Source organism: Lepidothrix coronata, unplaced genomic scaffold (genome assembly GCF_001604755.1).
Source record: "Lepidothrix coronata isolate B3197 unplaced genomic scaffold, Lepidothrix_coronata-1.0 Scaffold186, whole genome shotgun sequence".
NCBI classification, from domain to species: Eukaryota; Metazoa; Chordata; class Aves; order Passeriformes; family Pipridae; genus Lepidothrix; species Lepidothrix coronata.
The window spans coordinates 1,576,398-1,601,309 of NW_016690366.1; the positions used below are offsets into that span (position 1 = coordinate 1,576,398).

The 24,912-nt window shown below is 48.5% G+C and overlaps 1 protein-coding gene across 3 annotated transcripts in view; it reads left to right on the forward strand.

Moving 5' to 3' along the window:
- Positions 1-435: 435 nt before the first annotated feature.
- Positions 436-24,912, forward strand: part of PHF2 (PHD finger protein 2) — an 82,196-nt gene continuing 57,719 nt past the window's right edge. For all 3 annotated transcript variants that reach the window (XM_017830987.1, XM_017830989.1, XM_017830988.1), the window contains exon 1: positions 436-571. In XM_017830987.1, the coding sequence (XP_017686476.1) occupies positions 474-571 (98 nt within the window). In that variant the 5' untranslated portion in view covers positions 436-473. The remainder of the gene's footprint in view (positions 572-24,912) is intronic.

Consider the following 24,912-nt stretch of genomic DNA (forward strand, 5'->3'; position numbering starts at 1 on the left):
AGCCCCCGCTCGGCTCCGCTCCGCCCGGCCCGGCCCCGCTCGGCCCCGCTCCCTCCGGGCTGACGCAAGGCCGGGCCCGCCGGGGAGGCCGCGCCGGGCTGTCACCAGGGGGCACCGCCGCGATCGCCGAGCACCGGGAATCACCATCCTGGAGGGACAACAACAACAACAACAACAGAGAGCCCCGGCCCGCGGCGCCGGCGGGCGGCGGGACCCGGCCATGGCCCCCGGCTCCGGGCAGCGCTTCCCTGTCCTCCGGCACCGCTCGCCTGCCCCTCAGGAGCCCTAAATCCACTACCGCGGATTTTTAGCGTTATTTTTTTTTATTTTTTTTTTATTATTTCGTTTTTTCCACTCTCTCCCCTCTCCCCCCCGCGTCCCCCCCTCGCGCCCCGGCCCCGCCGTGCCCGCACTCGCCGCGCTCCGCTCGGCCGGGCGGGCGGGCGCCGTGAGCGGAGCGGATCGGCGCGAACATGGCGACGGTGCCCGTCTATTGCATCTGCCGGCTGCCCTACGACGTGACCCGCTTCATGATCGAGTGCGACGCCTGCAAGGACTGGTTCCACGGCAGGTAACGCACCGCGCCCGCACCCCGGCCCCCGGCCCCGCCGCCCCCGGTGCCGCCGCCGCCGCCGCGCTCCCTCCCGCAGGCCTTCCCGGCGCGGGGGAAGGAGGAGCCGGCTCTGCCCCGGCGCCGCTCCCGCGCTGCCCGCGCGCTGGTTTTGTGTGTTTTGTGGGGTTTGGGGCCGCGTTACCCGCACAAAGCTGCTCCCCCCGCGCTGACACCGGAGGCCCCCGGGGGTGGCGGGGGCCATTGTGCGCACCCGGGGAGGGGACGGGGCCGCCCCGCGTCCCTCCCGCAGCCGGGCCCGGGGCGGGGGACGCGGAGCTCGGCCGCGCTGTCAGCGGGCTCGGCCGCGGCGCCTCGGCCTCTCCCGCCCGGGCAGGGCTCGGGCGCCCCGGCCCCCCGCGGGTGTTCCCCGGTGACAGGGCGGCCATGGCCGGGGCGGGCCGGGGGCTGCGGGAGCGCCCGCCCTGGAGCCCCTCGGCGCGGGGACCGGGGCCGAGGGGCGGCCGGGGGAGACCCCGCTGGCGCGGCGCCCACCCCGCGCCCGAGCGGCTCCCCCGGGCAGCGCCCCCGGGGACCCCCGCGCCGGCCCGGCCCGGGGCTGGGCCTGCCTGGCGGGGCCGCGGGCAGGGGAGCGGCGGGGGGGCCGGGCGGGGCGGGGGACTCGGCTTTTCGGCTCGTTTCTCCCAAAGCGCCTCCCGGCGCGCAGACAATGGGCGGCCGCGGCGGAGTTGGGGCGGGCGGCGGAACTTCGGCGGTGCCTGGTGCGATGGGGGTGGGGGGAGGCGGCGGCTGGGGGGGACCGAAAGCCGCAGCAGCCACCGGATTGCCCGGGCGGCCGGTGCCGGGGAAGGGGGGCGGCAGGTGGAGGGGGGTGGGCGCGGGGGCAGCCCCCCGGCAGGACCCCTCGCTCCCTCCGGGTGTGACGGAGGAGGAGGATGGAGCGTCAGCGGGAGTGATAAAAGTGTAAAAAGTGCAATTAAAATCAGGTAAATCACCTGGACGAGCGCTTTGTGCGGCAGGGGTTCAGTCGGGTTGGGCTGCCTGTCTCTGATGGGAACCAGCGCCCAGCGTCTCCTCTGAACAGCTGGCGGGGGAGGCGGGAGGCACTGCCCGTGCGGCTCTCGGATGCCCGAGCGGGCCCCGGGGCACCCGCGCATCTTCCGGGCGCGGAAAAAACTGTTCAAGAAACTTTGCCGTGGCATTAGGAATGATGTTCTGCCATTTACGCAAAAGGCTGTGTAGAAACAGGAAGGAAAATACAGAAATAACCAGTCCTAGTGCCAGTGCTGGCAGAAGGGTGCTCTGCACGTGTGGTGCGGGACAGGAGGCTTTGAAGGACGTGGCTGGCCCGTATCAGTGAGGACTCGGGCACAGATGACGAGGTGAGGCTGGAGAGAAGCCTCAAGCATGTGTACTTGAAACTTAGAAAGTTTAAGAACGTGAAAAAATTGAGATTTTCAAACACGGTGATGACAGAGTGGATTCCTGAAGAGGTAAACGGCAAAAGGAGTTTGAGCTGCCTGCACAGGGTGGTAAATTTTGATTGAAACGGATGGAAAGAGATTAGTTGTAACTGATCAAGCAAATGATCTTTTTGTGGGCAGCTCAGGGTCAATAGCACAAGGAAAGGTGTTTAGTTTTCTGGCATAAAGAGGTAGAATTGATTTGTAGCACTGTTGGGGGGGGCTGCACCCTTTTTCTTTAGCTCACGGTAGTGTCCAGAGATTGATTTTAAAGAAAGGAAACTGAAGAGGAGTTCATTTCTCACCGTGTCAAAACCTGAGATAATTGTATTGAGAAGTTCATGGAGTATTTAGTAGCAAACAGTTTATCTATGGCCCTGCTTGTTTTTCTTGGTATTATGCAAACAAATAAATAGTCAACAAAGGAAATAAAAATCAGGGTTTAGTTGTATAAAATTGTCTCTCTCCTGGAAATTCAAAACACTCTTGGTGTTAATGCTTATATGGAACTGCAACAAAAAAAATACAATGTTATATAGTACTGCAACCAAAAATACAATGTTATATAGGTGCTACCACCAAAAATGAGCAAGTGTGCCAAACTGTGTAGTGTTCAGGAGCCTTGCCCAGTGTTTTAATCATTTAATCATACTTTTGTCTCTTGCTAACATGATGTACAGTGTGCATTTCAGAAAAAGGGGTGACATTTCTGGTTTGGTTTTATAGAAGTGGGTCAGGTGTTTTCATGTTTCCCTTCTGATGGGAGTTCCCAAATATTTAAAGAAATGTTTTTCATGGGTTTAGCCCTGCAGCAGTCACAGTCTCCCTCACATCTGAGGCTGGGCAACATGTCTGTGGCCACTTTGGCTGTTCTGATGGCAAATTGATATTTTCAAATTATCAGAAGTGTGTTAAGTTTATGTACCGCAGTTTGGAAGCTGGAGACAGGGTGGTGGAACCCTCGCCACATGTGGGACGAGCGCTCTCCAGACCACCACTGGGTACTTGGCAGTGTGCTGACAGGACACTGGCTAAAGTTTGGCAATCGCTGCTCCATGTTGTTTCCCAAATTCTGTGCCAGAGGGATGGATTCGGGCTTCTCTGGGGGTTTTAGGTATCACCAATGGTCTTTATTGTCTTTTCCAGGAAGTTTTTCTCTTGTGAATCGGTGTTAGATCTTTCTGCAGAAATCACTGCTTAATCCTGAAGAATGTCAGGGTGGTCCCTCACCGCTGGCTCCAACCTCCTGTGTGACAGGGAGGGTGGCACCTTGGAGTGGTCACTACGCTGGCCTGGGCAGTGCCATCATTGTGGTGTTAGGCCTGCATGTGGTGACTGAATTGATATGGACACCTGACAGGTTTCTTGTGATGGAAATTAGGTGTCTGTGTTGTTTTGTGGGTCAGCAGCCTGTGGCAGCCTGTCTGGGGTGATGTTGCTGATGTTTCAGTGAGTGCTGTGCCTTCCTCTGGAAGATTTTTGGCCCCTCTGTTGTGACTCTGACATCAGAGACCCTTGGACACTGTTATGTGCTGAGCCACGAAGCTGCTGGTGTGTTCACAGGACACTGGTTGTGACTCCTCATGAGACTGAGGTTGGATCATTCCTGTGCTCTGTTTGCCTGAGCTGCTCTGGACAAGTAGCTTCCAGCTGTCAGGAAAGGATGAAGGTGATCTTAGAGTCAAATGACAATAATGCTCAAGCGGGCACAGGGCTGTTGGACTTCTCTTTTTGTGCAGATCATGTGTTGTTTTACGTGGCAGTTTGGGCTCAGCTGCCTCAATGCTCTGCCCTGAACAGCCCATCCTTGGTGCTCCTGGTTTCCTGGCCATTCCAGCACCTGTGCAGGGCCCTCACCTCTTGGATTCCATCGCAGGGAGGAGCCCTGGTGTGTTCCACCTGTTACCCAGCACCAGGTCTGCAGGCAGCAGTGACACCCGGGTGTGGGGAGTGGTTGGGGTGGGAGGTGGCTCTTTGGGCTTTGGAGAAGGCCAGGAAAGGAGGAGGAGGAGGAGGGAGTGGCCTTGATGTATGAAGAAGCTGAGACTCAGCAGGTGCCCAGGGACACTCTGCCATCTCCAGGGTAGGCTTGGCTGGACAAACGGCTCGGTGCCAGCTGTGCCACGGGAGAGCTTCTCTGGGCACAGGGGATGTGGGACGAGGTGGTTCATCACCCTGGGGGAACAGCCTGTACAGCTGTGTGAGGTGAGGAACTCTGCCTTCTCCTCAGCTTCCAGGTGGCAGTGCTGGCTGTCTGTGACCAGTGGCACTGTGTGTGGGGCGGGAGCTGTGTGTGATGTTGGAACTGTGCGATGTGGGAGCTGTGTGTGGGGTGGGAGCCCCCTCAGGGACATCCTCCATTCCCCTACACCTTCCCAGCAGCTGGGAGTGGCAGGGGTGGGTTTGCCAACAAGTTGCTGAGGGCTGGAAGAAATTGTGCATAATGACAGGCCTCTTCTCATCTACGATGGGAACATTACAGAACCTCACATCCAAGGAAATGCAAGTCCTTTTGTACTAGTTTGTTCAGCTAGAAATCTGTACGGGGTTACTCGTTACAGCTGTAGGTGAGGGGAGGTAAATTATTCATTTTCTCTGCAGTGTTTTGTTACCTGTTCTTATAACACACACCTGGTGCTGTAGGGGGGGGTCATGCTTGCTAAATGAAATAACAAGTATTTTTGTATTTTTTAATGTTATCCCATGTATATGTAAACTTTGAACCTTCTTGCCCCAGGCCTAGCAGAGGTCGATAACTTAGGAAAAGGTTTAGTTACCTAAAAGCAGCTCATGCAGTTACCAGAGTAGCCTAAAATGATGATTTGGGTTAGTCAGGATGCCCCAGTGCACAGAGTGAACCATGGCTGGGCTGAGGAAAGCACAATGTGCTACTCTGCAAAGTTAACCCTGTGCATGGGGAGATTTTATGTTCGTAATGGAATGTTCGGTGTTGTTCCTTTCAAAAACAGGTCTGGGTTTGCATGGCACCATCTAGTTCCTCTTTTTTACCCAGGCTTATCACTAGCTGTGGGCAAATTTGGAAATTTGGGTAAAAATTGAAGATGAAGATAATCCTAAAACTACAGTGTTGTTTGCCTTGGCATTATCACAGCAGAGGGAGTCCCTGAGGTTAATTGTGCTGTGCACAGAACGATTTCCTTTTGTGTGCCGAGTTCAGACATGACCAAGGTGTGTAGGTTTTTCAAATAACTAAAAATTTCATATTATTTCGAGTTTTCCTGAAGAGTTAGTCAACATGACAGCCTCAGTCACCCTGGGAACCTGACCACAGCAGGTGTCACGAATAAGCCATGCTAATGCCTATAGCAGAATGCTTTCTCTTGTCCTCTGTTCCCAGCGAAAAAAAGCAAACCAGGTTGTTTAGAAATTAGTTTGCAGAGCCCCTAAAGCATGGTAATTATTGTGGATGAAGTATCTGCACGGACACTTTAGTGGGCATTGGTTGCCTTAGAAAGAAAACAACCCAAACAAAGAAAAACACCTACTTTTGTGTTAAAAATCTGATATCTCGGTATGGAATGTGAAGAAGATTGGAACTTAAAACTGCTTAAAACCTTCTTGTTTTCAGATTGAAATTGCTGTCACTTTGACTTTCCTTTCAGTACCACAGCATTATTTATTCTGCTGGAAGCTGACCAGAGAACTTAAGAAGCTTTTTTCATTTCAAGTCCGTGTTATATCTTCAGTTAAATTCTTTTTAAATGTCCAGGGCTGCACAGAGGTAAGAATGTGTGGCACACTTGTCCCAGTACTGATGGTGGATTTGTTGACTTGTAATTGTTGCCTCACCCCTGGAAGTGTTCAAGGACAGAGCTTGGAGCAACCTGGTCTGGTGGGAAGTGTCCCTGCCTATGGCCTATGGGGTTGGAAATAGATGGTCTTTAAGGTCGTCCCTTCCAACCCAAACCATTCTGGGATTCCATAATACTGCTGTGTGGTCCCACAATGATGACTAACACCACCTTCCAGAGCACCACAAGTCTGGCTGGATGGTGCAGTGAGTGGGTTTTGTGTGTTGCCATGTTGTCAGTGCTATGTTCTTGGTCCTTTGGCGTGGCTGAATAAACTTCTTGTCTTACCATTTCCCAACCGTTTGTGCTCTGAGGAAGAGCCTGGGATTCAGGATGGAAAATAAGTCAGAGTTTTTAACGTGCCATTAAAGCTTTCAGCTGACCTCAGAGAACCTCTTGGGTCGTTGCAGTATCAATCACAGCTGCAGAAATACTTTGCCAAGTATTTGTTAGAAGTAGAGCCTCAATTTGTGTATCAGATTTCCAAATATAAAGTTTTATCATAGAATCATGGAATCACAGGATGGTTTGGTTTGGAAGGGACCTTGTTCCATCTCACCTTGTTCCATCTCCAGCCATGGACAGGGGCACCTTCCACTAGACCAGGTTGTTCCAAGCCTGGTCCAGCCTGGCCTTGCGTTTATTTGTGGTTTTATCTTGCAGAGAAAATACACTGGGAGGTTGAAACCCTGCTTTTGGTCTAAATTAAAAGGGTTGAATCTTACTCAAAAAACCAAGTTTGCACAGAAACTGTTCACCCTTAAAATTCCCATGGTGGTATTGTAATGCTGATGTTCTCAGGAACAGTACTTGGCACACCTGAACAACAGGAAAGGCTCCCTGTTTAGCTACTCATGCAAGAGGTGCATCAGCTTCCCATTTCTGAGCCTCCTCTCCTCTTCTGCACCACTGCCTGGGTAGTGGATGGGTTTCAGTGGGTGCCAGGGCAACATCTTGGCCTGCAAAGCTGGCTGTGAAGGAGAACAGGTGCCTCTCCTTCGATCTGTCCTTTGCCATGGAACTGAGCATCACCATTAGACACCTCCAGCTCACAGTGCCTGAGTTTCTGGGATTTAATCTTGATTGTTAAAAGAGCCTGAGGGTTCAGTTTGAAAAAGCATTCAACTGACATGGAGTCCAGTTGTGAGAAGAACTGATGACTCCAGTTTATGCAAAGAGGAATTTAGCTGGCCTGGACATTGAGGTTTTGTTGTGTCAGCTCACAAATCATGGCATTATTCTGCTAATTAAAGAATGCTTTAGAAAATCCAAGTCTAAGTAATACCAAGAGTAGACAGTAGTGTGGGAAGTTGTGGCCTACATGACCACTGTCTGGTCCTCTGGTACCTGAGAGCAAGTAGAGATCACAAAAAAGTTCTTATATATAACAGTTCTTTTAATTTCAGAGGGTTTTACCCAGATTTCACCTCTGAAAATGTTATGAATGTTAAGCACAATTCATATTTCATTAAAAAAAAAGAAAAGAAAAGAAAAAAGAAACAGGGTGGATTAATGAGTGCTCTCCAGCAGCCTGAGCCTTTGTCTTCACTGTGTTGTGAGTCCTGTGGGCACCTGGGTACCTGTGAAGTTGAGCAGTAGCAGGATGGCAGCAGCCTGACCAGGTGCTGCCTCTTAATCAGAAAAATTAAAGCCATGTCACAACAAAGAAATGAGTTCTGCAAGCAGAGGGGGACTTTTTCCTTAGTGCTGAATATCTCCATAATCAAGGAAATGGGTTAAGATGTCTTGGAAAAAAGTTATTAAAGCAGTGTAAATACATATGGGGAGAAACTGGGGAAGAGAGAAAGTGTTATAGAATCACTCTAAGGCTTTCTAAAATTCTAACCCCAGCATCTTTACTATTACCTTAATATATTTTCTTTTTTCTGACCAATATACATTTTACAGTAGCAGTAAAATATATCTACACCAAAAACTGAATGTGTTTTCCTAGTCCAGACAGCTCTCTTCTGTATGACAGCCTGTAGGTTTACAGTTCTCAAAAGACTTAATTAAAACATGGTTTGTGACATTAAAAATATCTTATAAAGATGCTCTGTAGCAGTGCTGGAGGCTTTTTTTGTGATGCAGGTGAGCTAATGCTGTGAGATCACCTGGGTTTTTCAGTGACCATGTTATGTATCTTATCAGTGGCTGATAACACTGTAACGTGGGTGTACATTAGCAAATCTTACACTGGCTGACTGATATGAATAGTAATTCCTTTCCAGAGTTTTATCTGAAAACAATGAGCCTGTGCACAGTCTATTTTAGGGCTCTATGCACATCTATTTTTGGACGTTACCTGGCTGTTTGTTGCATCCAAATACCTCCTGTTTACAATATATTGGCAATAACAAGATGTTTAGCAAATCTCAGCAGGTCTCTCATGTAGATGTTTTCCTGGGGGGTTTGTCCCCCACTCCACGTGGTGACTGAGTAGCTCAAGCCCCTCAGAAGAGCGTTCTCTGAGGGGCAGTGGTGTCCCAGGGACCATGGTCTCTGGTAGTGTGATGTGATCACACTTGAGGCAAATGACCTCAAGTTGTGCCAGGGGAGGTTTAGATTGGATATTAAGGAAAATATCTTTACCAAAAGGCTTGTCCAGCACTGGCACAGGCTGCCCAGGGCAGTGGTGGAGTCTGCATCCCTCGTGGGATTTAAAGGATGTGTAGATGTGGCACCTGGGGACACGGGTCAGTGGGGGGCTTGGTAGTGCTGGGGAATGGTTGGACATGATGATTTTAAGAATCTTTTTCAGCCTGAAGGATTCCATGATTCTGTGATCTCCTGCTTTCCTCTGGTGCTTGGTGTTCTGCAGCTCTGGGATGCCAGGCCAGGGTGCATCCAGGATGCCAAGGGATGATTTTCTTCTGGTCTTGGAGAGTGCAAACCCCTCCTTGTTGCACTCTCCTGGCTCTTGTGGAGAGTTGTCAGAAGAGGCTGACAATGAGTGCAGGGTCCCTGACCAGCAGCCCACGGAGGAGTTCCCCTCTTCTCTTCCTCCCAGGCACGTCCCCCAAAAGTGACGGGTGCTCCTTCTGCAGATGAGGCCAGGGCTTGGTCCTGAACTTCAGGCAAGGCAAATGTGAGGACACTGAGCTTCACTGTGTCTGTATGTCCTTACAGATTCCCAGCTAACCAGTGCAGGCCTCTAATGGGATATTCAGCAATTTTTAGTGTTTTATCCATTAGTTTTAGCAAGTGGTTGAGACGAGCAGAAAGTTAAGCAATAGTATATTTTGACTGGAAAAAATAAACCAGAATTGCAGAAACAAAGATATTTTTACATTTCCTGTTTGCAGTTGTTAACCTGGCAATCTGGAACTACGTGAGAGCTGCTGGAGTTACGGTGCCTTGTTGTTTTCATGGAATTGCTCATGGATTTTGTTGCATTTTTCTCTTTTAGCAAAATATATGGCACATTTACTCTCAGAAACACCATTTCTCCTGGAAGTTTTCATCTGGCAGACTGGAAGGATGTAACAAGAGAAAAGAAGACGTGAGATATTTCTGCTGGGAGTCAGTAGTTGTGATTTTTTTTTAAACCTCCATTTTTGCTGTTAACATCTCAATGGAAGGGGATGGAAATGTGAAAATTGGCTGGAACGCTGTTCCTGTGCCATATGTGCCATGTCCCATGTGTCAGGAGCACATGGAACAGTCAGGGATCATTGTTCAGGAGTACAATCCCCATAGCCAGGTTCTAAGTGATATTTAGTCCCCTTATTGAGCATCTCAGCAAAGGCTCTGGGTTGGGGCAGGAGGGGAGGTGAAAAGGCTCAGAGTGCTGTTGCTGCTTTGTCTGTGTTTGAACAGGGAGAGCATCTCCTGGGTCACCCTGCTCTTCATTTGGGATTTCCTCTCTATTCCTGATCCTAAATCTCTTTAAATACAATTGCAGCAGTTGCTAAGGAATGTAAAATTTGAGTGTATCTAGTGTGCTGTTAATTTATTTAGCTAAACTGAGCAGTTTGTTGGCTGGAATTAGCTGGGAGCTGGACCACTGGAACCCCTGGCTTCTTGCAGGCTACCATGAGTACAGCATATGAACTCCTTCCTATCCCAGAAATATTTCTTGGAAAATTAAAGAATGCTGTCGTGGTGATGAGTCCTGCTGGACACCTGGATGAAGGGTCATTGAGCAAAGAATGTAGTGCTGCTTAGTCTTTTTTTCTATGGTCACTTCAGAAATCCAAGTCCCAGAAGTGTCATCCGAAGGCACAAGACCTCCAGGGTTCCCAAAGTGGCCCAAGGCTGCTCTTCTACTGGTCAGGGGAGTCCATGAGCCACCTCTCTTCAGTTTCTCATCCCTGCTCATCGTGTCCAAAACACTCATGCTGCTACTCTTCAGTTAGTTGCTGATGAGGGATTAATCATTCCAAAGACATGATTAATTCCTGGTCTGGAGGCAAGGCCTCTCAGTGAAGCTTTGCCATCGAAAGGCATAAAGGTGGTAGAGCGTGTTAAAGAGGGCTAGAAAAGCTGAGGATGCCCTTTCCTTACAGGGGAACATGGGACTTGTTCTAAGAGGGGTGAGTTTGCTCTTGCTGAGATGGCTGAGGAGGCCTTAGAACACTCGGGCGTGTTCTGAGAAGACCCTACGAATTTCCAGTTTTTAGTACTGTGGTTCTCGGCAGTATTCAGAACTCCTATCCACCAACTCTTTTGCATCAGGACAAACACATCGGCAGCAGGAAAGCATAGCTGGTCTTGAGGGAAAGTCAACAAATCCACTAAGGTGTTGTCCCGAGGGTTTATTGGTTTGTTATTGGAAACAATCACATGTATTTCCAATCCAAGTTTTTTATTTTATTGTCAGTTTCCAGATGCTGTATTATTGCGTTAGTGAAGAGCCTCTTTCTCAGTCAGGTGTTGCCATCAATACTCTGATGTGCTTCTGCTCATCAAGTCATCTTCTTTAGTCATGAGATGATAAAATTGTTCATCTGAATTGGGCTGAGAGAGTAGCTGAACATTTCTTCTATAGCCCAAGAAATATTCTTCATTTTCTCATTCCATACAGAGACCTTTTAATTGTTGACCATGTTTCAGTAAATGTCTTTCCCGTCTTTCTACTCCACATTCATGTTTCCCTTTTGCTTTGTCTATATTTGCACTAATTTATCAGACAAATGTTGGTTATCTGCATTAAACTTCTAAAGGAGCCAGATATGACTTTACTAGTTATTTTTTAAGCAGCTTGGTTCTGAAATTGGGTTTCTGCCTTTTGAATTGGCCCATGAATTAAAGCAGAGGTCCTCAGCCTTGCTTGGAGCTTGAGCAAGGAAAAAAATCTCTCCAGTACGGTGAACTGGCACTGATAAGTCAAAGTGTGAGTATTTAAGAGAAGTGAAATCACTTGATGGGGTGGGCATGTGTTAGATTTAGTCACAACTGTGGTGTTGCAGCAGAGCTACAACCCAGCAGCTCCCAGGAGTTGTTGTCTGTGGGAACAATCCATCGTCAGTCCTGCAGGAGAGCTTGGTGTTCCTCAGTGGGGCTGAATAGGAATCACCTCTCCAAAGCCAACCCCAGCTGCCTGCCTTTTCCAGGAGTAAATATTGGGGTGGCTGGGGAAAGTCATCCTGGTTCTCTGGTCAGTCTGTTGTGACGTTGAAGAGAGGGTAAAACTGGAAAATCCAGCAGGGATTAACAGCGCTGCAGGAGAATCGACCTGCAGAGCCCCGCAGGGCCCCGGCAGTGTGGGGGTGGGATGTCTCTGAAACACTGGCTCAGTTTGTAACAGACCTGTGCAACTCCCTCTGCGTCCAAAGAATGAAGGGAAATAATGTATCCAACTCCTTGAGAGCCCTCTCCATCCATTCAGGGCACAGTGTCCTGACGCACACAGCCTCAGCACTGACTTTCTCCTCCAGCTTTACCAGCAGTATCAGAAATAGTAACAGTTTTTCACCCACCACTGCCTTTCACCCTGGCATATAGCTCACAGTCCCCTGCAGTTTTACTCCCACATCTTCCAGCAATCTTTGATTCCTGAGGACATCGCTGCATCCATTGAAACACACCCATTCCTTCCACAGCACCTGGAGCTGTCTTGGGTGGGGATGAAACACTGGGAGCTGAGTGAGTCTGGGGTGAGAGGCCCATGGTGTTGGTAAAACTAGGACTGAGGTTTCAGTAAATGACGTGCTGCTACCCTTGGGGTGAGTGTGGAGCCCGTTCCTGTGCTGGAAGGAGCTGTGCTGTGGAGCAGGGATCCCTCAGTGTGCAGCAGTACGTTGCCGTGGTTCCACCAGGCTGGATTTTGTAATGGTAGCTCCTGTTCAATGCAAGAGTCTAAAAATTTATTTTGAGGGACAGTTGCATGATTCTTTCTGCTTTTCTTGGTCCTTCAGCATTTCTGTCTGTGGCTGCAGCGTGGCTGGTGCCCAGGTTGGAGTGCACAGAGCTGCACTGATTCCTTGTGGTTGGTGGAACTGTGGAGAGTAAAGACCCTCTGGATTTAAAGTTCCTGTGTAATTTGTTCAAGTCACAATTCTGTGTTAAATAATCAACATTTATATTTAATTATAGTGAAGGGACTCCAAGAGAAGTGGAGAGGGATTTTGACAAGGACATGGAGTGACAGGGTAAGGTCTGGTTTTAAACTGCCAGAGGGCAGGGTTAGATGGGATATTAGGAAGAAACTCTTCCCTGTGAGGGTGGGGAGGCCCTGGCACAGGTTGCCCAGAAAAGCTGTGGCTGCCCCATCCCTGGAAGTGTCCAAGGCCAGGTTGGACGGGGCTTGGAGCAACCTGGGCTGGTGGAAGGTGTCCCTGCCCATGGCAGGGAGGTGGAATGAGATGAGCTTTAAGGTCCCTCGCAACCCAAACCATTTCATGATTCTATATTTTCAGACATACCAGTTAAACACAGAGGTTCAGGCAGAGGACAGAGTGATGGGATGACAAGGTTCCATTACTGGCCTTGCCACTCCTCTCCTTTGAAGCTTTTGTCAAATTAGTTAATTTCTCTTTGATTGGGTTCACTTTAACTCTCTCACATGTGTGCACATTAATTTAAATATGTTAATATTGTAGATGTAATATGTAACCTAATGAAGAAAGTGAATAGTTTATCTCTGGAAGAGAAAGGGGAATGAAAGCTGTTCTGGAAGGCCGAGTCAGAAGAGGACTGGAAGGGCTGGCAGCAGTGTCATGATCTGAGCTTGCTGGGTTTCCCTGGCCAGCCACTGATGGCTGACTGGCCACTAGACCTGCCTCTGTAGAATCACAAAATCCCAGCCTCCAAATGGGCATTTACTCTCACAGGTATCCTCTTGGCTCCCCTTGTGCCAGGCACGGACTGACATTGTGTGCCACATGTGCAGCAACAGCCCGGGCACTTTCTGTTCCAGAGAAGCCCAGCAAACCTGTCAGGGTGTGGAGTCGGCCTCTGCTGCCTGGAGTCTTCAAAAATTATTTCTTTAAGGCAGAATGTGTGTCTGGAATGCACAGCTCTCCTCAGGAGCCTGCCAGGTGTCTGGCAGGGCAGAGGAGTGACAATCCACGGTGGGTTCTGTGAGTGTGTGTCACCATATGTAGCTCTCATTATATCTGCTATTGGAAACATAGATCTGTGTACGTGTTGTGGTTTCTGGAAATGCAGGAAATGCCATGTGCTTGCTCTTCTGGAGGTTTGTTGGATTCCATTCTGGGTTTCATTTTTTCTCAGCAAAATTTACCTGAATTTACATCCCGGGTGACTCCACAGTTTGGGTGTGCTCAGCTGTGTGTTCCTCCTGCACGTTCACTGCTGGCTGTGACTGCTTCACGGGGAGTGTGGTGATATCCCTTTTGTTTGCAGGCTGGACACAGCCCACTGCCCGTGTTGGGTGCTGTGGGTGTTACTGAAAGAGGGTGTTTGTGTTTCAGATGAATTCCTGATGTTTGCAAGCTGTGTTGAGGGGGAGCAGGTAAGGAAAGGGGTGTCCGTGGGGTGACTGTGGTTGAGATCCAGAGATGCCACGAGTTACAACACCAGTGAGGAGATGGTAAGTGCAGTCCTGCACCAAGTGTGTCACTGGGCAGAGTGCTCTACTCCCAGTTACAGACTGGGGCTGCCCTTTAATGGTGTTGGCTGCCCACACCAGTAAAGGATTGCCCAAGCACTGGGCTTCACTGGAGGTGCCCTGGAGTGGTCCAGGGAGGGGGATGCTCCGGCCAGGGGCCACCACAGGCACTGGCCCTGCCCACAGCACCAGCTGTTACAAGGGGCAGGAGGGGGAGTGTGGCAGAACACACAGCCCAGAGAGAGGAGTAAAGCTGTTGCACTCCATGTGTAACTCAGCTGTGAGGTACCTACCAGGCTGCTTGCCAACTCACCAGCTACTCAAGGCCCATATGTACTCTATGTCCCTTTTTACAATACTGCTGGATTTTTCCATTTTAAAATTACTGAACTGAAGTCTTGGTTGAAATTCAATTACAATCCTATTTGAAAAATACCCAAAGGCCTGGAATAAGCAGGAGTTGGGGTTGTTCCCTGATGCTTCCAAAGCAGAGGGCAGTAGGAAATGATCAATTCATCGTGTTGGTTGCAATCAGAATTGCCGTTGCCTGTTGTGTTCAATGACAAACCAGGCCTTGATGTTTTTAAGTCCTCAAGCCTAAGCTTTTTCCCAGGAGGCTTTCTGCTGGGAGGGTGGGCAGGTCTCTTTGGTTAGTTGGGGATTATTGCTTGCTTGGTTTTTTTTTTTTTTTTTTTAGAATAAGCAAAACTGTTGTTTTCTGCTTTGGTACAAGGAAGTTTTTCAGATCCCAAGCACTTGCCACAAATGCTCTTCAGAATCATTTTTTTCTGCTTTTTCATGATGTGAGAGTTGGCCAATGCTTTGAGGAAGGAAAGTGTGTGTCAAGGAGGTGTTTCTGAAGAACACTTACCTGGAATCTCGCAGTGAGTGGGAGCACAGAGCCTGCCTGGCTGCCTGTGGTCACGGTCTGAACCTGCCGGCCGCCGCTGCCTTTTCATTGTTCTTTCTGAATTTTGTGTTTCTTTGTGTTCTTGGAGCTCCAAAATCCCCTCCCCAGAGCAGAATTGATTCTTTAGCTGCAAACCATGCTGATCTGGAGGCTCAGCAGCATCAGGCAACCCAGGTCCTGCTCGTGCCACAGGGCCTCTGGGGGACAAAAATGTCACAGAAAATGCCACAATCATTTTTTAAGGAAGGATGGAGTGTCTTGGGGAGCACAGCCTGCATGTGCTGGAAGGGTTCACTCCTCAGGTAAGGCTTATCCCTTTGAGGAGAGCAAGTATGAGCTCTGATTTTGTGTCGATAAGTCACAAACAGGAAAAAAACATTAACACTTTAAGCCATGTTTGTAAAAAGGCATGAAAAGTATCTGGAGAAAAAGAGGAAGTTTGTGATTGTGTATAGAATCATAGAATCCCAGAATGGGTTGGAAGGGGCCTTAAAGCTCATCTTGTTCCAGCCTCCTGCCAAGGTGGGTTGATGTGCTGACATCTAAGTCAGCTGGTGCAAAAAGCACTTTACATCAGCCTGAACTCCACCATAGCACTGTGCAATCTCCACTGCTAACTCACTACCAGTGGCACTGGATGTCACTGGGTATTTTATTTGGGTCTGTTACTGCTTCTTCACAGTTCAGCATTAAAAAATATTTAGGGTTTTCCATGGCAGTTTGGACCAAATTAGTTGCAAAAATGTGAGGTTAGTGATTCCTAACGCATGCGGAGTAACTTGAAAATAGACTCAGAATTACATGAGACTTCGACATGTTTAGGCTGGTATCAGGAAAAGGTTCTTCCCCCAGAGGCTGGTCAGGCACTGACCAGGCTCCCCAGGGCAGTGGACACAGCCCCAAGGCTTCCAGAGCTCCAGGAGGGTTTGGATGATGCTCTCAGGGACAGGGTGGGACTGTTGGGGTGTCTGTGGAGAGGCAGGAGCTGGACTGGATGATTCTTGTGGGTCCTTTCCAACTCAGGATGTTCTATTCTATTCTTCCATTCCATTCCATTCCATTCCATTCCATTCCATTCCATTCCATTCCATTCCATTCCATTCCATGCTGCAGTGTTTCCTGTTGGCAGCAAATTCATGTCTGCATTATTATTCACCGGTAATGACATCATCTGGAACTGAAGGAAATCAGTTTTGGACAAGTTACTTTGTTACTGCTTCCATTTGAGTTCAGATTTACTTTTTAAACTTTTAAATATGTTGTGCTTTGCAATGGCACAAACCCACATAAAAGCTTTGATAAGAAGGGAGAAGAAAAATCTCATCTCGGAGGTACCTCGTTTGCCAGAATAAGACCATAGGAGTAAATTGTCCTACTGGGTACTGAGAGGTGGGAAGTTCTTTTTCAAGAGCACTTAGAGCTTCATTGAGATACTATTTCATTTGTCTTCCTCAGCTGGATTAAAGTTTGTGGGCTTGGTTGTTGTATTTTTGAACAGGGAAATGTTAAAGGTGTAAGCAGGGAAGTGCTGGTGGCTCCTGGCACTGGGAGCGTTGGTCTTGGCTGCCAGGCAGGGCCGCTGCCATCCCAGGCAGGATGCCATGTGTTTCCCAGAAAAGAAGCTGGGAGCTTGGTTCCATTTAAAATGTCTGGTTACTTCAAATTCTGATACTTGCTGAGCTTATGAACTCTTCCTTCCGTGTGCTCAGAGGAGATTTGAGTCCCTCAGGTGCCTTGCCCAGAACCTTGAAGACCCCTGTGTGCTTCCTGCTGTTCTTTGCTTTAGTTCACATTCCAGTTTGGGCAGATTTACCTTATGGAATGCTGGTGTGCTGCACTGGAAGGTCGTTCACACTTCAGCCATGTGACTCAAAGGTGTTTGGTATTGCCCTGCTTCCATTCCAGCAGCTATGAGGGCAGAGATTCCTTCTGGCTGTTGGTGAGATCGTCGTACCCTGAACAGTTCTGTAAATCCCACCACGTCTCCCTAGGTTAGAATGAGCATGAACCTCTCTTCCCTCCTCGGAAATTCCCAGTGCTGGGGCACCATCCAGAGTCATGCTGTGTTTCTCACAGGAGTAAGCTCCAGTTCACCTCCATGTTGTGAGACTGATTCTGTGTGTTTGCTGAGCCAGGCTCATCCGAAAATAGGGCTTAAAAGAACAGTTGTGTAAAATGTAATGTTAATTTGGAGTTAATTCATTTTCTAGGAATGGCCTATGACATTCCTGAGAGCTTGTACTGCTGCAGCACCTGATGGGCTGCCAGTTATTGCAAGGCTTTGCAGGAGGTATCTGTGGTGTCCTTGAGGAGATGCTGTTGTGAAAGCTGTAAGGAACAACCTCCCATGGCAGGTGTTGCTGTGGTGTGTAGGTTTGTGCTCTGTAATTGCTGATGAACAGCGATAAACCCCAAACCACACAGTCCACAGCAGGAATCTGCTCAGTAGCAGAGCCTTGGGACCTGCTTCAGTAAATAGAGGTTCTGTTGGAGGCAAGAGGGAGAAAAGGGGCCCCAGCATCAAACCACTTTGACCGATCTGTCATCATCAGCCTGTTCCATCAAAGAGCTTGTAAAAGGGAGAGTGTGAGGGAGACCAGTGCTACCAGTCAGCTGGTAAAGTGTGTCCAACCAGGGTGGACTTACCAGGTGGAACAAGTCATTGTGAGTCCATGGACATGAAGGACACCATTTCACACCAGTCCAGTGCCTGGTCTCCTGGGACACCCATGTGATGTATGCCTATTGCTGCCATGGTTTTCTAAACATACAGGTTTGCTTTGTTTCCCTCTATCAAGTATGTTATCCATCATTCCCAGACACACCTGCCATGTGTGTCAAAGGTGAAGATGAAGCATCTCCACAATGGTTGTTTTCAGCAACGGGACAGTGCTGAGCACTCTGTGGGCAGGAGGATCCTGTACTGTCACAGGGATGGGTTATCCCAGAGGTGAGCTGGCTGGAGGGTGGCATGGCAAGGACATGCAGAGTGCAGCATGGATGTACACTGGGACATGTAAAGCCAATTTGTATCTTGAAATAGGAATAAAATGTGATAAAGCTGTAATTAAGTCATTTGAAATTTGATGTTAATCTTTTGAAAAATGTATTCAAAGTGCTGAAATGAAATAAGGATACAAGAGCAGGTCATGGAGCTCAACAACAGGAACAATCAAGAATGGTTTGGGGGTTCTGTTAATAATTTATCATTCTTTAATTGTGTTGTTGTTGGGTTTAATATTTTAAGTTCTTTGTAAATATGACACTGAAAATCATTCCCATTCCTTCTTCCCTCCTCATGATTCTGTCAGCTGATTTTGAAGCTTCCCCTGTGAACCTTACTGTTGGCTCAGAATGTTTGTCATGCAAAATAGAGCATGAAAAGGTAACGTCAGGGTACTATCATGATTTCGGTGTGTTTATAAATTTTTATATATATATACATTTATATATGTATAAAGAACACATGCAAAGGGCACTTTGAAAATGAGAGCCAATCATTGATCAGTATTTTTAGGGAGATCTGAGCATGCTCATGCAAATTACAGTGATAAGTTACCTCAGATTTAAAAATAAGTTTTATAAATGGTTATATAAATGGATGGCGCAATTAAAGCAAGTCAGACACATGCAGTAGTCAGAGTTGTATTTATGTGTATAAATACACACATGTACAAGTGGTTGTTGCTGTACGAAGTCACTGATGTTGCCTGGGCAGAGCAGCTCTGACAGCGCTCAGCTGGTTTGGTTTAAAGTGTTTATGCAGCCTCAGTAACTGAAACACTAAAACTTGGACTTGTGGGGCCTCCCATGGAGATGTTTAACCCAGAGGGTTGTGTACAGTGAAATCACTCCCACTGCTCTGTGTAAGTGAGCCCTCAGACTCGGGTACAGGATGGTAAAGGCATCATTTGATTTCAACAAGCTGAAAACCAGTGATTGAAACACATTCCCCCTCCTCAGAGCTTGATTACTTGCAAACCCACGTTTGCCAATGTCAGTGCAGATGTGCCTATCCAACTTGAAATCCAAACCCATTTTGTTACCTGTGCACAAGAAAAGCACCCAAACTCCTTTAGCAGTGGAGAAAGCTCTGTTTCTTCTCCAGTTCTTGATTCAAATGTTGTGGGGTCTGGAGGTTCACTCTGGATCTATCCACAGAAACCGGAAATTATCCCTCAGAAGAAAACAAGAGTGAGAAAGATCAGCCTGAGGTGCAGCTTTACACTGCTGAAATTGTGGGGTGTGAGATCACAGACCAGCACGGCAGTTCTTCATACAGCAAGATTGCTTGGACATTTTTAGATGTGCCCAGGGAGTACCTACAGACACTTTTATCCCCTTGGGCAGGTCCTTCTCCTTCCTCTGCCTTCCCCTTGCACATCCACAGCTTGAATTCTGGAAACAGGCATATTCAGGATTTGGTGATGGAAATTTGGTGAGGGTGCTGTCTGTAGGCACCTGGGGGTTGGGTTATGGCAGCCTCTGAGGTGCTGCCAGGAGCATCTCCCTGCTGAGGACGGACACTACCACACCCTCTGCAGCCAGGGGAAGGTCCTGGAAGGGTCTGTGTACACAGCAGGGAAGAGAAAATATTGGGACCCAGGTTTAATGAGTGAGGATTGGTACAGCCAACTGCAGTGCAGCTGGACCAGTGGACAGCAGCTGAAGGTGGGATCCCTGTGACTCTCAAATGAAACAAGCTTTCAGAGAAGAGAGAACACAAAGTAGCCCTCTACTAGTGACTGTGAAGAAAACTAACTGTATCCCAAGTGTAACCAGCACACCCATCCCCAGGGTGTGTGACATCCCTGCTGTCCCCATCCCGCAGTGTGAGAGATCGGAGCTGCTCTGAGTGCTGTGGCTTTTGGAGGACAGGTTACAAAATTAAAAATTTCTGAGGGGTCTGTTGATTGCAGGTGGGAGTTTGTAGCAAGCCAGTGTTACAGGTAGGTTGGTAGGCTGTGGGTCTTGAACAGCCGGTGTTACTGTAGGAGTATTTGCAGTAACGTTCCTGTTGGAAAGAGAAATGGAATGACAGGGTCGTGGTGAGGCTGCAGTCAGTTTTTAGAGGTTTTACATAATGGCTGATTTCTTGATATGTTTGCGCTTGTTTTTGAAAGTTAATTCCTAGAATTTCAGAGGGGAAAAGGGATGTCTTTCACCAAGCAGTAACACATTGGTGAGTGTTACAGTGCTGCATTACTGGGGAAATGAGCCAGCGCAGCTGAACCTGGCTGCTGCTCCTCAGGTCTTGGGTTTAGCACAGCTTTTGGTGTCCCTTCTCCTGGGGGTCTCTTCCGGGAAGGTGACCTGTCTGCTCGGCCACTGGTGGAGTGGCATTCCTGGTAGAGATGCCTTTTGTCTTTGAATCCTTGGGACAGCAAAGAAAGGCTGGAGTGAAATCAAATTCCCAGTGCTGCCTGTGGTTATGGTGGGCTGGTGGCTGCCAGGGCTCACCCAGACTGGTCTTCCTCAGGAGTTGGCTGTGTTGGTCTGTGGGGTCTCATCCATGTGTGTGATGTGTTCTATTGAACCATGAGACCTTGGCCTGTGGGGCCTCAAGGAATCGAGCAGTGAAGCATTGCTGGTTTTTGGGTTTCTGACCTTCAGCTTTGGGAAACAGTTTTGTTGCTGGCACACACTGGTTCTAGGTAGGCCACATAACAGTGTGATGCTGGCAAAGACCAGGGTTGTGCAATAACTGTAGGTTGCTGTGATCTAGAAACGTCATTTATTTTAGTTTGATTCATTTCCTTTTTTCCAAGATGGGTGATATTTCATTTATACAATGACAACAGATTTTTTTTACTGAGGAACAAAAGGCACATGCCAATAGCAGACACTTCCCTAAAGCAGTTTGACCCGTGATGGGGAAAAGGTGTCCTATGAGTGAAAACACATGCAGGCTGGATCACAGCGCTTCTCTGTGGAGGAAAGTTTATGCTGAATTTTTACAAGGCTGTTCTGACTGTGGCTTTTCCACAGTCTGCAGCCTGGAGCTCTTCATGGAGCTGTGGTCAACCGCTGAGGTGACACGTTGTGTGAGGAGGAAGTGCTGAGGCACTAATGTCATGGAATTTTGTTGATTATACAATAATGCAAGGGTTATTTTCCTCGAGACAATTCCCTTTCCTGCTCCCTTCTTCACTGGGCAGAATGCAGCCCGTGGTTTTCAAAATGTATGTGAAAATGAGTCCATTCCTGGGATTTTTTGTTTACTGTGGCGCTTGACTCTCAGTGCATGTGAGAGAACGCACTTCATCACTCCATCCCTCGGTTGTGTGCAGCAGATAAATAAGGATTTATTTTGATCAACCCAACACTAATTCTATAGAGAAGTTTTGTGGTGTGTGTGGTGATAGAGATAGTTTGTAGGGATCTGGAGAGTTGCTTGTGCAGCCTGGTATGAGCTGGGAGCCAGAGGGAGGAAGGGTAAAGGGCAGTTTTATGCATGAATCCACTTTGTGGTGTATGGACACTAACCCAGCACAGCGTTTTCATCCAGGCAAGCCCCAGGACCAGGACTCAGCTTGCAAGTGCCCTTTATAGAGCTCTCAGTGACCTCAGGGGGAAATCCTCGGTGTCCACCCGCTTGTTTTTCAGATCTCAGCCATCAGGAAGTTTAGGAGGAATTGTTCTGCGGACAGAGGCTTTTGTTAGGAGTGTCCTGTGAGGAGACAGGTCTGAGGGCATCGAACCTGTAAGGTGAGCATCAGGCTGGTCCATGAGTGCACTGGCAACGACCCCCAAAGCCAGGTACTCCTGGGCATGGAGCTGCTGCTTTCCTTAGGACAGGGCAGATAGGGTTTGGGGCTGAAAGAGGATGTGCTTTAAGGTTCCTTCCAACTCAAACTGTGCTGTGATTCCATTCTATGACTGTCATTGGAAACAGCTGCCCTTACATTAAATGACCTGTCCTCAGTGAGGCCTGGGCTCCCCTTCCCTGTTCACAAGAGAAACACTCTTCAGATTCCAGGGCAAAATGCTTCAAGCATATTCACTCTCACAAGAATATTTTCTCGAGTGTATTCCCAAGAATATTTTCTTGAGTGTCTTCCCATGCTTCCATTCTGCCTTGGGAAACAAGTTGTTTCTGCTCAAACCCAACGTGTGCAGCAGGATGTAGTTCAAAGTCTTGCATTGCAAAGGTCTGTGCTCTCTGCTGACTGTAGGTCACAATGAGTGGTCTGAAAACGTGAAACATGAGAAGACTGAAAACTGAAACATGAGAGGAGCTTTACGAGTCCCTACAAATATCCACAGTATTTACTTTTGGCGGTCTTGCATCTAGTCTTCAGCTGGGGTTGAGGTCTATTGTGTTAAGAGCTGTTGGGGATTAGAAGTCTCTCCTCAGCAGTGCTCATCATCTGTAAGACAGAATCAAACCAAAAGGTTTTAATGTCATTTTATGACAATGATTAGGCACGTTAATGCAGATCTTCTGAGTACCTGGATGTTTTATTGCAGACAAGACCATTTTTCTCTTCCGTAGTGTTCTTTTTCTTCTTTTTGCTTACTTAAAAGGTACTTTTTTCCTTACTTGTTCCTGTCATGTTGCTGTTCCTGAAGTTATTGCATCTGTCTCTTGACTACTAGAAGAGTCTGGAGCACAAGCCTGATGAGGAGCCTCTGATGGAGCTGGGGGGGCTCAGCCTGGGGAAAAGGAGGCTCAGGGGGGACCTTCTCGCTCTCTACAACTTTCTGACAGAAGGGGGAAGCCATGGGGGTGTGTGTCAGGCTCTGCTCCCAGGGAACAAGGGACAGGATGAGAGGAAATGGCTCAAGTTGCAACACGGGAGGTTTAGGTTGGATACTGGAAAAATTCCTTCATGGAAAGAGTTGTCCAGAGTCACCATCCCTGGAGGGATTTAAAAGATGTGTAGATGTGGCACCTGGGGACACGGGTTAGTGGTGGCCTTGGCAGTGCTGGGGAATGGTTGGACTTGGTGATCTTCAGAGTCTTTTCCAACCTAAATGATTCTGTGATTCTGTGATTCTACTGGGCCAAGAGTCCTGTGTGTGTCACTTGATGGAGAGGTCACTGTGTTGGTCACAGAGTGCCACCAGCATGAGCTGTGGGAAAGGGACCCTGCCCTGCAGGCAGGTATCGCCGTGCAAGGGGAGCCCGGAGATGTGCTCCACTCGTGATGGTTTGTGTCTGAATTCTTCTGCAGAGAGCAAAAGGTGTCTGTTCAGGTGTACCTACCTCAAGCTGAGTAGCAGAAGAGCAGAGGTGCTGTCCCGCCGAGCAGGCCGGGTGTCGGGGCTGGTGTGTTTGGCGGTTGTTGGTGGCACCTGCACGTCAGTTGAAGATGAAACAGAAACTGTAAAGAACAGAAGGTGACCAGCGAAAGGAGCAGAGGAGAGGAGGAAAGCAGCACAGACAAAACACGTGCAGAGCAGTTCACTCGTCACACCTGCAGACTGCTGGATTGCCCTGGGAGCGGGAGCTCTGTCGTCCTGGTGGTGGCCTGGGCTGGGGTGCAGTGGGTGCTGGGCAAGGCCTGCACAGTGGTGTGGTCTGCTTTGTCACCTTCCCCTGCTCCCAGGCTGGGATGAGCCCTTCTTGACTCTCTGAAGCTGCAGTATGGCCACCCATCCTGGAAAAAGTTTTTACATGTGGCCAGATTATTTTGTGGACCAGTGCTGCTGCTTTCAGTGGGGTTACACAAGGAATAAACTAAAACTAAGAGAATGATTTTGAGAGGAGGGTTATTTCTGTGGTATTTGTTTAATGGACTTCTTGACATTTTGGGTTTAATTCAAACTTTGGCAATTTTCTCCTTGAGTTTGGTTTTGTTCCTGCTTTTTACCACTGCCTCTTTCTCTGATTCCTTCCCTCTTGGCTTATTTCCCATCTGCTTTTGGGAAACCCAGAAATGAGGAGGGGAAGAAGCTGGAGTATTCAGCCTGGAAAAGCAAAGGCTTCAGGGAGACCTTAAATCCCCTTCCAGTGCCTAAAGGGGCTCCAAGAGAGCTGAAGAGGGACTTTGGAAAAGAGACAAAGTGACAGGACAAGGGGGAATGGCTTCCCACTGCCAGAGGGCAGGGATAGATGGGATATTGGGAAGGAATTCTTCCCTGTGAGGGTGATGAGGCCCTGGCCCAGGTTGCCCGGAGAAGCTGTGGCTGCCCCTGGATCCCTGGAAGTGTTCAAGGCCAGATTGGACGGGGCTTGGAGCAACCTGGGCTAGTGGAAGGTGTCCCTGCCCATGGCAGGGGGTGGAACTGGATGGGCTTTAAGATCCCTTCCAACCCAAACCAATATGGGAGCCTGGTGTGGCTGAGAGCAGGATCTGGCTCTGATTACCCAGGTGTCACGGGAAGGTGATGAGGTTTGGGTGGAGATGGGAATATGTTACTGTGCAGTAAATGGCATGAGCCATTCTCCCCATGGTGGCAGTGGTGATATCTGTTCAAGGTGTTGCTTCTGATGTCATCCAGATGAGAGGCATTGCAGTCAGCTGGGATTGTGTGACTGAGCGTTGGGGTCAGTCTCTAAGTCTTTAATTATTTTAAATTATGTGACAGAGAGATTGAATAGAATTTTAAGTTGACATAAAATAATTAGAGGGAAAGAAGTACCATCTGACACTTTTCACCCACCCTTGTTCTTGTGAGAACTGTCAGCAGTAGGGATTAGGAGATCTGGGCTTCACTTCTGAAGCAAGGTGTACATCCCTGCTCTGTACATTCCCTCAGTGAGAAGAGATTGTTGGAAAATATAATTCCTTTCAAACTAAGCAGTAATTCTCCTTCGAATTATATCTTAATAAAAAAGAGAACATCTTGGGCAGTCTCTGATTTAGACACACTGCCTTTTAAATCTGTCCTAATTATAGTGCTCATCGCTTAACATTCATTTAATGAAGATCCTCATTTATATGGACAAGGTTGGCAAATAGGAATTAATGCCATTAAAACCCATGAGTCTCCCAAAGGAAACAAATCAAAAGCTCTGTGAAGGAAATGAATCCTTACTATTTATAACAAGGGAAAGCACAGAATCACCAGCCATACATTTGTGTAGCTGGCTCAGGGGCCTGCAGTGGATCTGGTTTGGAGAGGACCAGTGCCACGCTGCAGGGACCTGCCCAAGGGCACCGCTCCGGACGGAGCACAGCTTCCTTTGAGGAGCT